Below are 15,004 nucleotides of genomic sequence, written 5' to 3' on the forward strand. Positions count from 1 at the left end.
TTTCATACACACACACACACACACACACACACACACACACACATATATATATATATATACTGTATAAACCACCTAACTCCAGTTCCTCTTCATATGGTTCTCTTTCTTCCTTCTATACAAAATGACTGTTTTGTCGTTATTCTTCACATCCATTTTGACCCTTTGGCGATCGGCCTCATCCTCGAAATACAATCTGAGGTACCTGAAATATTATAAACTTTGGAAATATACTTTCCAGAACAAAGTGGACACACCACCGAATAAGGCTCCATTTTTAGACGTAGCTGTCGCATGGTGTCTGACTAGTACACAATGCCGAAAACAGCCCTTATACAAGCTTGCAGGTATTTTATATTTTAACCCCTTAAAACCAGGAAGGCATCTGTGTCATATTAGATTTTAGCTATATATATAAAGGCAGATCTACAAGCACACAACACGTCCCATTGCAATGTGTTGTGAGCTGTGTGGATCGGCTATTCTCACTAGTTTGGGCCAGAGATTAACCCACCGAGTGGCGCGCTACGAGCTTGTAGGTCTGCTATTTTTGAAGAATTCAAGAACCACTGACATAAAAACATACCTTTTTCATAAAACTGTTATTTTTATAATCATTTTTAGAATCTGATCCCAGGTCAGGGTTAAACAATTGGGAACCCACCACAGTAGAGAGACAGGAAGAAAGGAGGCATGCAGCAAAGGGTGTCGGTCAGAACCGGGCCAGCTAGATGATACACGCTCTAGAAAGTGAGTTACAAGAAGGCGCACCCAAAGTTGTGGGTTTGAGATCTTTTCTGTGACCTGTACATTTTGTTTCCCCTTTTGTTTAATAGCTGCATCTTTGGCTTCATTAGACTCTAATGAATGTAATTTAAAAAAAAGAAAGAAAAAAAAGAATGTGTGCAAATCTTTAAAAAAAGAAATAAAAATATCAAAATAACAAATAACTATACATACTATAGTGGCTGTGGCTCAGGAGGTAGAGCAGGTCATCCAATGATCCCTGGGTTGGGGGTTAGAATCCTGGCTCCTCCTGTCCACATGTCGAAGTGTCCTTGGGCAAGACATTGAACCCTACATTGCCTTCAATGAGTTTGTCCGTGTAAGCTTGCCACCATTGGTGTGTGAATGTGGGAAGTGAGGACGCTGGCATCGACTGTTCGCCGCTTCACCTCCCAATTTATGAATGAATGAACCATTGTAAAGCACTTTGAGTACTTGGAAAAGCGCTAGTGATACTTTGTAAAATTTTGTGGAAATTCAATAAAATACTTTAAAATGGAAAAGCGCTGCAAAAATGCAATTCATTAAAATGCAATTCATTAATTCATTGTTACATACACTTAAAGGAATTGACGGAAGGAAGCCTTAATTTGACTTAACACAGGCCTTAATTTGGAGCCTTAATTTGACTCAACACGGGGAAGCTCACCCGGCCCAGACATGGAAACATTTTATAAGCAGATTATATAAATTATTATTGTTTTAAGCCAACATTTTTAACTCAAATCTATGCTTCTGGGTCCTCGTCCCTGCTTATAGACAAAAGGTCAAACAGGCACCTCCAGTGACGAAAACAGTCTCTCTGACTGTTTTGAATGAACGGACTGACCAATGTTTAAAGAGGCTGCAGAGGGAAAGACCAAACAATAAGGCATGGTTAAACAGTACTGTGCATGGGGCCATAACTCAGAGAGACATAGCATTCAGATCTGGAGATAAGAAAAACGATCTCACTGTTACCTCCGCAAAACACTGAAAACCACCAAAAGGGAATATGCTAGGAAGGTAGAAGAACACCTCGCTTCAAATAACAGCAAGGAGCTGTGGAAAGGACTGAAAAACTTCACAGACTATAACCCCCTCGGGTAATCATGATTCATGAAGGAGTCAAGCCATCCCAAGCGCAGACTGTTTGAGATGCTGCCGCATGGGAAGCGGTTTCGCAGCATGGGAAGCGGTTTCGCAGTCTCAAAGTCACTGGAAATAGACTACAAAAAAGGCTTCTTTCCCCGAAGCATTCAGATACATGAACGAACTGATAAGAACCAGAGCAAAACAGGGAAAAAGAAAACGCTAGCCCCCCCCCCACCTTCACCCTCTTCTCGCACTATTAAGCTCGAATTGCACCTTTCTAAACAAAATGTCTTCCATATTTTTCGCAGTTTTTTGCACTCTATATTCTATCCCTTGGTTTGCTGTTATATTATATTATGCTGCTGCATGAGTCTGAAGGAAGCCAAACAAAAATAAGTTTTACTCTTATGTACCTGTACACAAGATGTAACAATAAAGTGCAGCCTTGAACCTTGGAATATGGGATTTTTCTTTTTTTGAAACATTTTAAACAACACAAATCTGGTACAGGGGTTCCTGGCACAAATTATAATTATAGATGGGGGGGGGGGGGGGGGGGGGGGTCCGTGGACTCTATACAGAGCTATATGTCCCTTACTATTTAGGCATTTAGCAGATGCTCTTAATCCAGAGCGGTCTGGATCAGGTCCCATCTGCTCGTTTCACTTTCCTCGAGCCAATGGAGGCTGGCTCTGTTTCACTTCTGGCTGGGTTAATATAGTATCACAATCACTATAACCATATTTTGTACATCTTCTATTTTTGACATTTCTTTGAATAATTTTGATTACCGGTATTTCTTTTTTTTCCTTCTTTTTTTTACACAAATCGACTCTTCTAGGGGGTCTCTGGCTCAGAACATTTTCAGATGGGGGGTCCGCAGCCAAATACATATCAATTTGGGGGTCCTTGACGTGACAATGTTTGATATTCCAGATATAGACTGAACGTTTCCCATCGTGTAAATGCTGTGTTGTGAAGCTTGTACATCGGCCGTTTCCGGCCGTGCGCCAACGGCATTGAACACAGTATACTGTATGAAACAGTCCCCAAAAAGCCATGGTACATATACACGTGTCCTGTCCCGTCCTTTATCATTTCCTTCTCTTGGCACGGCCCCGCCTGCCTCGGACAGAGGAGGGACCCTCCCCCGCCATACCTAGGCCGCCCTCCGAGGAGGGGCCGGCGCCGATGTTGATCTGTCCCTCCTGGATCTCGGCGCGCGCCTCCGGAGGGAGGTGCTCTATCTGCTGCTGGGCCTCCAGGTAGAACATCACGTCCCTCAGCTGCTCCTGCAGCTCCGCTATCGTCCCGTCCTTGCGCTCTCCTGGAAGGGAGACAACAAGACAATGAGATAATATCGTCTCGTCCTCGTGCTCTCCTGGAAGTGACAACAAGACAATGAGACCATTATCGTCTCCTGGAAGGGAGACAACAAGACAATGAGACAATATCGTCTCCTGGAAGGGAGACAACAAGACAATGAGACAATATCGTCTCCTGGAAGGGAGACAACAAGACAATGAGACAATATCGTCTCCTGGAAGGGAGACAACAAGACAATATCGTCTCCTGGAAGGGACATAACAAGACAATGAGACAATATCGTCTCCTGGAAGGGACATAACAAGACAATGAGACAATATCATCTCGTCCTCGTGCTCTCCTGGAAATGACAACAAGACAAAGACAATATCGTCTTCTGGAAGGGAGATAACAAGACAATGAGACAATATTGTCTCCTGGAAGGGACAATGAGACAACATCAGTGTTGATTTCGGATAATTAAAACCATGACAAAAAAATGGTCCCTAAAACTGAGACTAAATATATTGACAATTTCATCAACATACCAAAAATGCTGTTCTAACAGGCTAGAATGTTATAATCCATAAGGTAAAGCTAGCAGCTATGTAGCAGCCTACAATAAGAGACAATATGACATTCAAACTTTATGCCGGCAAATATGAAACTGTGTCACCACACTAGAAGGGCTGGTCACATTCCTTCCAATTACAATTAGAGATGCACAACCGATATATTACATTATTATATTAGATTTATATTGAACTCATTGCTGATTTTCTTTAACATCTTTAACCCATTTAGACCTGAGGACGTGTGTCACATTAGCTTTGAACCACTTTAACCATTATTTTAAACTTTAGCTATTGAAAAATAGCAGATATACAAGCTCATAGCACGGCACCGAGTGCCACGCTACAAGCTTGTAGATCTGCTATTTTTTTGTATCGTGAAAACGTGTGCAAATCTTTGAATACATACTCTTTCACAGCAAATGCTTTTAACTGAAATATTTCGGTCGGTGGCCAATCACTTTGGGGGTCCTTGACATGAAATAGTTTGAGAACCACTGACACTGAAGACATTTGTAGAATCTGTTGTCGGGTCTTAATGGAATAAACAAAATATCTTAAGAACAAAGATGGGACTATGGAGCGGCTCTGTGCCTTGGTGTTAAAGGCGTAGTGAAATGAAAAATACGTTTTTCACACTTTTAGACCATATCCGTGGTCATCATATGGGCATACCTAACAATGGATGCCAAAAAAAAATGGGCAAATTCTCATTTCTGTGTGTTTTTATATCATAAGTTCATAAAGATATTGTTTTCGATAAAAGCCAATAAAAATGAACTAGTTTTATTCCCATGCTTCTTGATTCCTCCTCCACAGCTGGTTTTGATTAAAGAACTACTGCGTTTTTAATCCAATTCAAGATGACATCCAGACAGTGTATTACTTGTTTTAAACGTAATCATCACACATGAAATAAAATATGTATACAGTATAGGTTGTGTATAGGTTAGAAATAATCCGCTGGCTTTCCCCCTATGTCTCCCTGTTACTTTGTTTACAAACAAAATTCACGTGCAGGAAGTCACAGACTTTGAGACCCCATAGCCTGGAGGGATGCGACGCTCCGAATGGTTCAGAAACTTCAGAACCAGCGTTTCAGGCTGAAACTTCAAAATAAAATGTCCACCATTTACATTTACAAGCGACCAACTCACCGGTCTCCCTGGCCTTGCGGTTTTCTTCGGCCAGCTGGGCCTGCAGCTCCACCTGATTGGACCTGAGACAGCGGTTCATCTCCTGCTCCTCCCTCAGCTCCAGGCTCAGCTTGCTCATACGACTGTTCATCTGACTGTATCTGGAACGTATTGGTTTTAGTCATATTAGTCATCTGACATGTTTTAGTCTTAGGCTAGCTTTAGTCAACTAAATACAAGATTTTAGTCGGCTAAATCTTTTTATACTTGCATGCTGAAAATAGGACGCACTGGGACACGTTGTGAGCTTGTAGATCTGCTGTTTGCAAAGTGCAACACCTGAGCGCAACCAAACATAAGATAATTGTGCAATAAGCCACGAGAGGTCTCAGGTTACCGGGTATTTTACACTGACTGGGGGCGTAGGCAGAAAAGCTAGAAACGTAGCTACGCTTTGCACCACCAGAGCGAGCGAGCGAGCCAGAGCCACAACACTTCCTTGTTTTGCTCGGCAAGTAGCCTATGTGACGGGAGAATAGCGCTTGATGTATTTACGGGGCTGCCTGGAGCCACACATTCACAGTCGTATGAGCCGGGCGGTGCTTAGACACCCACGCGGCATGTGTTTGTAAAGCAATCAAGCGCTCCCCTTCCCCAGTTCAGCTACAAGGCTGCAGGATGATACAAAGTGATTGAAGGAGTGGGTTATCTGTGAAATTTACACCGATCCTTGCAATGAAAATGTTTGAGAACCACTGCTTTCTTGTGTGAGAGCAGGAGAACCTACTTCTTGTCCATGCTCTGCTTGTCTTTGCTCAGCTCTCCCAGCCGTCGCTCCAGGTTATCACAGCGTTCCAGCGTCTCCTTAAACTTAGCCTTCATGATATTAATCTGAAACAAATACATGAATGAATCCATTAGCCTTCATGTTATTAATCCAAAACGGATACCAGTATGACTTCAGAGTATATGGGACCAGTTACATTTTTATTTCCAGTACACAGGATCTGATGTAAATAAATATGCCTTGTCAATGAGGCAGATGGTATTATGTAGCAGACTAGTTTATGAGCCATATGAGTGCATGCGGGATTGTTTAGAACTGAGGCCAATTCTTTAAATGCCTTCTAAATCCTACCAGTTTATCCTGAAATGACACAGATTGAATGGGTTAATGAAGATCTCAGATGTTTCACTTAATATGCATTTTGCTTTGCTGGAGTCTCTGAATAAAACGAGCGAAATGGCTTCCATTAGCATGTCTCATACCTCCTCTGCAGTGTCCTTCTCCAGATGAACAATCTTATTCTCCCAGTAGATCCGTTGGGACTCGAGTTGACTCGTCAGCAAGTAGGAATACTGCAGACAAAAGGAACACCTTAGTTAAGCACATTTCTACTGCATAGAACCGGCTCAACTCCTCCAACTCCACTCTCTTTGTTTGTCTATTTGGCAAGAGAGTGCATGCTTTGATGGTTGCAGTTTTATAATCAGTTTGGATGAGTAAACCTTTGTGGAGATCTTCTCAGTTCTCATTGTATGCTAGTTACTGCCATTCAGGATGGAAAATTAAATCCATTTGGATTTGGGGAGAAGTAGTTTCATAAGGGGCTGGCATGAAGTACTTAATATAAAGAGAACATGTTCAGTTCACTAGTCTACACTCTACTCTACACCTGCCTTCATTTCATCTGATTGTCTGTCTGGCAGGCACTTAACAAGCGATCGTTAACTGTGTCCGAGGGGCAGAGAAGAGTGGCTTTGCTCAACTTGATTTATACTTATATTCTCCACTCTGATGAAGGTACATGTTCGATATATCATGCAGCCTTACTTATTAGCCTATTTTTCGGAGACTAAAAAAAATCGATTAATCGGCGGCATCCCTAATATATATAATATATTAAAATATAACGAAGATATATAACAAAGAAGGCAACCAGAACAGTCACCTCTGTGGGTGCCCGCCACGTGGTTCAAGCGCATGCCACAATAGGCTTTGGCCTGGCAGCGCATCGTGTGTTCGAGTCTCGTTCATAACGACCTTTGCTGCATGTCTCTCCCCTTCTCTCTCTCGCTCTTTCCCGTCTTATCTTCACTTGATACTATCAATAAAGGCAGAAAAGCCACAAAAAAGTCACCTCTAACTGCAGTGCGTCTATCTTCTCGTCGTGGCACGTGTCTCCGTCACATTCGTACTGCACCATCTTTCCATCCGTCTTACTGGCCACAAGGCGATGCACGTAGTTATCTGGAATATAGAACAGTGGTTTTCAACCATTTTTCATATCAAGGCCCATTATTTATTTGGCATTTGAGCCACGGACCATTGAGACTTAGCCTTGCACAACCAAAACTAAAGAATATTTTGTTATCGTTGAATTACATTTTGTCCACAATTCCATGCTGTATATATTGATAACAATTCTTCTACATTCTCTAATTGTGTGTAGACTTCTTGTTAATTAAGTAATGCAGATGTTTACCTTTAGAATAATTTAACTCTCGAGTGTGAAATTTCATTTTACACTCTCAAGTCAAGAGTTAAAGATTTATAAGGGCTAAATATCTAATAAGGGTCCACCTCTCCATGATTTAGCTGCAGGGGAGGGACCTGGAACCCCCTCAAGGACCACTGGTGGTCCACGGACCACTGGTTGAAAAGCACTGATCTACAGCTCACATTTACAGAGCAGAATACAGCTAAACTAAAATGTTAACTAGGAAGGTTAACCCAGAACCTTTAGGGATGGTCCATATTCCTAAAATCAACCATATTTGATACAAACCTCCTGCGTAGTCCCAGACGCGGTGGTTGGTCAGCTGCATAGCGTACGTATGCTGGGTCTCCTCAAAGTGCTTGTAGGCGTGGCGACTGACGTAGCGCCCACAACCGATGTGTCCGCAGATCAAACAGATCCACAGGTTCTAATCAATGGAAAGAAAGGGGTGGGGGCATATTAATTAAAGTGGGCGATACGCATGGTTTAAAGCAAAAGAACAATATCTCACGACTGAAAACCTTTGTTTAGGCCAAGTCCCAATCTGTGATTTCTGAAATTGAGTGTTTCCTAAACAACACAATATGTGTAGAATTATGATGTTTTGTTCCCATTTTTATAAAGCTATGTTCTACATTCCGGTTGAAGAAATGGTCAGCAGAAGGCCATTGGGGTTTTGTGGAAGATGCTTCTGAACATGTAGCTAGTTTGACCAATAAATACATATCAATTTAGGGGACTTGAAAATGTTTGAGAACCACTGGTTTAGCCTACCTCCTGCACTCCACACTCAAAGCACTTGTTCTCTTCGACAGGTTCCGGTGTTTGACAATACCTACACACAGGACACCTGAAACAAACACACACACAGACACACAAACACACACACCATACTGTCATCAACACACACTGCTGCCACACAACCTCTGTTGTTTGAGAACTACCGGATTTGAGAACTACAGAGTTTGAGAACTACCAGGTTTGAGAACTACCGGGTTTGAGAACTACCGAGTTTGATACTGACAATGCAGGAGGCATCTCTGCACAGATTTTATTGACAGAAAAGTGCTGGCGCTCATAACATCAACATAACAGTGGATTTTGTTATGAAACGAGGTGCAATATCGGGGATTTTAATTTGTTCAATACATTCAGGACTTCTCCGTTTTATGAATGGGATGCCAAGGGCTGTACAGGTATTGCAACTTAGATAGAGATAGCATTATAGCGCCCAGGTTGCTTGCCACTTAGACGCAGATAGTATTATAGCGACTACGTTTCTTGCAGCTACTGGCCTTAAGGGGCCAGTAGCCAGTAGGGCCAAGAGATAATTCTGTAAGAGAATTCCAGACTAGTGCTTTTCTTACCATAATCTGATGTTTGTAATTGTATCCAATCCATTAACCAGTGTGACGTGGAGACGAAAATCTTTATTTATTTGACCGCCTCTGGTTGCGAATATGTGTCGAGCCGTAAGTGGGTGGGTGTTATGTGTAGGGGGGAGTGTGTGTGCGGTACTGACGAGGCGTCCTCCCAGCGCTGCAGACACTGGCTGTGGAAGCTGTGGTTGCAGAGGGTGGTGAGCACGCCGTTCACAGACTCGTCCATTCTCTCCAGGCACACGGTGCACTTAGGGAGCTCCGTCAGCTGCATCACCGGAAGACTGGCTCCCTGAAAACACACCGAGCCAGGAGCAAAGGGGGGGGGGGGGGGGATAGAGAACGATGCGGTTAACCCATTCTGACCCGAGATCAGATTCATACGAGGTTTCCGCCGGACACAAACTGGTCTGATGAACCCATTCTGACCTGAGATAAGATTAAAAAAATGTCAGCCGCTCTTCGATTTTTCAAAAATAGCAGACCTACAAGCTCGTATCGCGCCACTCGGTGGCGCGATATGAGCTTGTAGATCTGCTATTTTTAAATAGCTAAAGCATAACATGATGCTGACACCAAAATGGGTGCCTGGTCAGAATGTGTTAACAACAGAACAGCCCCACAAAAGAAAAACAAACGGTATTCACAAGAGCAGAACACAAGAGAGAAATATCAAGTGGGCATACTTTACTGCCAAGGGTTCCCAAACCGTTCAGGCTGCGACGTGCGCAGAATGATGATATTTTAACTGTGGAAGTTGCCACCCTGAATTGTAGGCATTACGTTTAGTTTGACTCGGTTCCACAGACAAATACTGTGAAAAACGCGAGGGGAACCACTGGAGTAGAGAACGATAAGGTTAACAATAGAACAGCTCCACAAAAGAAAAACAACAATATTATTCCCATGAATTAAATCTCTGGAGAAAGCATAAATGCAGGATTTATTTATTATTATTTATAATTATATATATATATTTTTTTAATTATAGAGCATAAAGATACTTTACTGTATGCTGGGGCCTACCTGTTGAGACTTTATGACTTCAGCCCTTTCCACATAGACTACTTGGCACACGGCTTCCTCTATGGAGTTGAACTGGCGGCCATTGCATGCCGTGTAGAAGCTGTCCGCATCCGCCTAGTCCAACCAGAGACAGACAGAACAAGTGAGAGAGATTAAAACCCATTACCCAAGACCTGAGACCAGATTCTACAAAATAATGCCTCCTAAATCCTGTTTCTATGTCGGTGGTGCTCAAACTTTAATGTCAAGGACCCCCAAAATTATCGTATTTGGCCGCCGACCCCCATCTGAAAATGTTTTGTGCAAAGAAGCAAAAGCAAAGATTTGAGTTAAAAAAAAACGTTGCTGTGAAATAATACATATTCAAATAATTGAGCCACATATTCACGATAAAAAATAAATAGCAGATCTACAAGCTCCGAGTGCCACGCTTGTAGATCTGCTATTTTTCAACAGCTAAAGTAAAAAATAATGGTTAAAGTGGTTAAATGTGGCCTGGGCCTGCCGAGCGGTCCAGGCACCTAAGCTGGTAATCCAGCCTGACAGCGTGTCGCGGGTTTGAGTCCCGATCCCGAGGACCTTTGCTGCGTGTCACCCCCCCCCCCTTTCCTATCAAACTACTGTAAATCAATCAATAAAAGGCAAAAAGCCCCAAAAATATCTTTAAAAACTAACAAAAAAGTGGTTAAACGCTAAGACCGTTTTGGGTGATTTTAATTTGATGAATGATAGAAATACTAACAGCTAAGACGCAGTAACACCGCCAGGAGCAGCTAGCCTCGCGGTGCGATACTAATACACAGTACCACTGTGCTGCACTGTGCGGGGCATATGCTTCCATTGACAATGAATGGTAGACTAGACTGTGTCGTTGCGTCTGCCCGTGTGAACGCAACATTACCGGCGGCTGCAATTCGAAACTGGCCTCTGTAAAAAAAGTGTATATTTGTATGTCTTTAAATGTGAATTGAAAATGGAGGACCCTGTATATTTGTATGTCTTTAAATGTGAATTGAAAATGGAGGACCCTGATGTAAACAAGTCTTTCTGGTTTTATCCTCATAGCAGATTTTGTATTGACCTGTACTTTCGTTGAACTGTACCCATTCTACAAACTGTCAACACTCCGTTTGCCCGGGGTTATTTAATCCATTAAATCATAGCGCCCAATCGATTTATAGCAACAGAGCACTTTTACCGATGGACCGGAAGTTATACCGGATGTGGCTGGAGCAGCTAAATGTAGCCAAAACACTCTAAAGGTGATCGACAACAACGGGAGGCATGAATAAATCGAACGCGACTAGCGACTGGACAGCGGGGGGCCGTCTAACACAGGATCTTTTCTTAGAATTGGACGGGATGACTTATGGCGAGTTATTAACGTTTTCGATGACGTCCCACTGTTGTGCAACATCGAGGATTGCGCAACAGGCGCTCCTAGGCTGTGGAGCGATGCGATCGGTTTTCATATCAATGAATTGCGTCTTTTGGATAAAACTTCGTCCTGGGCGCTGGGTGTTACTAATATAAAGGACGGTGAACTTCGTCCTGGGCGATCGGGGTGTTAATAACATTTCAATCACAAAAACTAAATCACACTGCCAGATTGAAAGCCATAATTAACAACGCATCTACTGTAAATGGGAAATGAAAACACATTGAACCCATGAAAACAGTCCATTGTGTTCAGACCCTTACCTGGGTGCTGAACTTGATCAGAACCATGTACTGGTTAGGGGTGGAGTCACGGATGATCTTCATGTGCTGCATGACATCGTTGAAAGGCGCCACCAGCTTCATGAGGTCATGGGAGGTCATGGTCGCCGGGACAGTGAGGATGCACAGCATGGCACTTCGTCTGACGTCCTCGGTAAGCGACGTCATTTTGCTGAAACATCACCAGTGAATAATGAATACAACTGTCTGACTAGGTTCCGTTGCAAAAGACAACACTGTATTTCCTAGTAGCTATACAGTGCTGCTTATTTGGAATGAAGCAAAGTAAAATCTCTTGACTGAAAACGGAACAATGTTTAGGTATTCTCGATCTAAACCTATGCTGCTGCTGTTCTACGTACAGCCAACCAACCAGTTGAAGAAATCACAGATTGAGGCTTTAACCTTTGCTTTTATGACATTTCGGAAATATCCAACAACCTTTCTGGGCGGGAACCCCTTTTGGTGTGTCATGCTTTAGCTATTGAAAAACAGCAGATCTACAAGCTCATAGCGCGCCACCGAGTGGCGCGCTACGAGCTTGTAGGTCTGCTTTTTTTTTTTTTATCGAAGAATGACCGACATAGAAACATAGCTTTTTCAGAAAACTGTCAGGCTGTAGAAGGCATTTTTAGAATCTGATCTCAGGTCAAAATGGGTTGATCAACGTGCTTGGAAAGGTAACCCACTTGGTCTTGTAGAGGTGCATGATACCGTGGACTATCTCCACAGAGGGGTTTCCACTGAAGAAAGAGATCTGGTCTGGCAGCTGCTTGGATGGAGAGTCTGGAGCGGCGCTGGTGTCTGTGCTGCTGTTGGCTGTGTCCGTGTCCTCGTGAGCCTCCTCCTTATCGTCCCCGTTGGCCTGCGACTGCCCGGCTTCGCCAATCTGCTCTTTCGCCCCCCGCGTGTCGTCCTCGACCCCTCCTGTGACTTACAGTAACCATGGAGGGATTCAAATTTCAAGACGCACATAAAATACAGCAGAGTAAAATCTTGCGACTGAAAGTTTAATGAAGTTTAGGTTTTATCGTTCTAAATCTACTGTATGTTGCTGCTGTTGCACATAGTTACAGCACATGTAACTAAATTCCATTCTGCAATACCAATAATCGTGACAGTCCTAGATGATGTACACGATTATGACACGAGAAGTTGTCGATTAACGATTGAATTGCGTTTCTGTCGTTGAACATTATGGAACATTATGAATAGAAATTACATTTCCGTTTGGCTTTTAGGCTTCGTAAACAAAGGTTGCACAGGGCAGATATCACAAATAACTACATTTAATAAAATTCTATACTGTATACTGTATATCAAATTAATTCATGAATAGTGGCAATAGCCGATCTTCGAGCTAAAAAGTGATTATCTCAAATAATTGCGATATAAGGCAATTATATAATAATGATTGGAACAGGCCTACCCCCCGGGTCCTTATCTGGATTGGGTTCAAAGGTCTCGATGACCATGTCTCCCATGGCTCTGCTGCCGATGTGCTGGTGCAGGACGGAGGCTCGTTCTAGGTCCGTCTTCCCCGCCAGAGACAGCTGGGCGAGGCCCAGAGCCTTCTCCTGCATCTCCTCTTCGGACATGCCTTCCACTGCGGTGAATACAACAGCACTGAACTGAACATACTGTAAAGCCTGGTCAATCAACTGTTCATTTCCAGTTCCCTCTCTTCCCTTCTCTTCACTACACACACAACCACACGCTCTCATTGTCACAGAAATGGCACAATACATTTTGTTCTGATTGTTGTTTCCAATAATAACTCAACTGGAACAAACCAACTGGTGGAAAGTAACTAAGTATTATTATTATTTATTGTTTTACTCTAGTAGTACTTTACTTAAGTAAAATGTTGAGGTACATTTACTTTACTGGAGTATTTCCAAATGTCAGTACTTTTACTTATACTCCGCTACTCAAAGTTGTATTAAAGCTCTATTATGGCACTGTTGTTTGTGAATAAATGGTATGGTAGAGTTAAGAGTATGTCAACACAATATAACTTACATTGGGGTGGTTTGGTCTCTGGCTGTATTTTGGTGATTGTTTTGGTTGCCCCCAAAAACATCCCCATCTAACCAAACCAAACAGTGAAAACACCAACAATACGGCGAGATGGCAGTGTGTTTCTGCAGGTGACCACCACCACACTACACCAGTGGCTGAAGACTGCTGCTGTATAGAGCAAGGGCTCCTTTCAGCCTGCGACCTCCCAAAATAATCCTATTTGAACTGGGGACCCTCCCAACCCAGACTCGGTTCCACAGATTACTGTTACAACAGCCAAAGTGTGACGCATTGTGAGCTTGTAGATTGGCTATTTTCGCATATGGCATGGTTGCCTCATTCTTATGTAATATTTGCATGAATTAATCATTAACATTAATCATCTGGGGACCCCAGTTTGGGAACCATTATAGAGGGAAATGATGGGTAAAAAATTTGATGTATTGTTTTGTTATGTAAACACAGGGCAAGGTTGACACACAGTGACTACACCTTCAAATTATGGATCTAGAAGCATCTATTGCTGACACTGCATAATACACATGTTACACAACTACAAGCTAGTTTCTGTCAAGAAATTCCGTGCAGGGGAATGATTACAGTAGCCTATATGCAAATGTCTACGGTGGATTTTTATTAAACAAAAACTTGCCGATAGAAATATGACAATTCAAGATTCAAAATGAAGGGGGCGAGTTCAACATTATTTAAGACACTCAGGTAGGAATCTTCTGTTTGGATGTATGGGCTGTCAATGGTTAGTGTAAAATAGCTTTGTAACTAGCTTGTACACTTTTACAGAGCTGTAAGGGTCCATTTGGTTCCATTTCGTACACTGTTGTACACTTAGGGTCAATTTGGTATCATTTAGCGGAGGACCACCTGCCTGGACCCCACTTTGAGAACCACTAAATGTTTGGGCTATACCACCACCACCACCACCACTAGCCCTGGTCCAGGCTACACCACCACCACCAGTGACAACAATGACAATACAATGTGAATAAGTCACCACCTGCAGAATACTCGAAGCCCTGTGGAGAAGGAGACTGGTCGGCAAGTTCCAGACGGATGACCACCAGCGACACGCTCATGTGTTCCCCGTGAGATGACACACTTCCTAAAAACAACGACGAGAAGAGAAAACCACAACAAACGGTCTACGGATGACATAACAAGCAGTCAGCAGTCAGCAGGCATCATGCTAATCAACAAGCTAGCCGGTGTAGGCTAACGACAGCTATATAGCTTCCACATTTAGAAGTTAATACCTGGTTTAAATGTGTAATGTCTTCCTCCGGGACGGGAGGTTTAGTTACACCGTGGTCGTCGGTCTGATAAGAGGTTTAATTGTTAATGTTTTGGCATCATTGATGATAATAATTAGACTCATTACATCATAACAACAGCAGCACGTCTCTTCTTCTCTACGTTGCTCAATGCTGATAAAAAAAATAGGTTTGTTTGTCTGCCAACTGTTCTTCGCG

At 42.8% G+C, this 15,004-nt stretch overlaps 1 protein-coding gene across 2 annotated transcripts; it reads right to left on the bottom strand.

The window, feature by feature from the left end:
* Positions 1-1,278: 1,278 nt before the first annotated feature.
* On the bottom strand, positions 1,279-14,954 carry LOC310879230 (BRCA1-associated protein-like). Of its 2 annotated transcripts, none has more exons than XM_083793752.1 (14): positions 14,789-14,954; positions 14,533-14,637; positions 12,925-13,101; positions 12,185-12,422; positions 11,478-11,667; positions 9,777-9,890; positions 8,894-9,042; positions 8,146-8,221; positions 7,660-7,798; positions 7,012-7,121; positions 6,140-6,229; positions 5,658-5,761; positions 4,892-5,031; positions 1,279-3,184 (listed from the first exon to the last, which is right to left on the bottom strand). In XM_083793752.1, the coding sequence occupies exons 2-14, from the start codon at positions 14,609-14,611 to the stop codon at positions 2,952-2,954; spliced, it is 1,839 nt and encodes a 612-aa protein (XP_083649878.1). In that variant the 5' UTR covers positions 14,612-14,637; positions 14,789-14,954; the 3' UTR covers positions 1,279-2,951. The 2 variants fall into 2 exon arrangements, with proteins under 2 accessions (XP_083649878.1, XP_083649877.1); XM_083793751.1 differs by having other exon boundaries at positions 12,185-12,428.
* Positions 14,955-15,004: the final 50 nt, after the last annotated feature.

Source organism: Protomyctophum parallelum, assembly GCF_964188405.1.
Source record: "Protomyctophum parallelum genome assembly, chromosome: 21".
Classification (NCBI taxonomy): domain Eukaryota; kingdom Metazoa; phylum Chordata; class Actinopteri; order Myctophiformes; family Myctophidae; genus Protomyctophum; species Protomyctophum parallelum.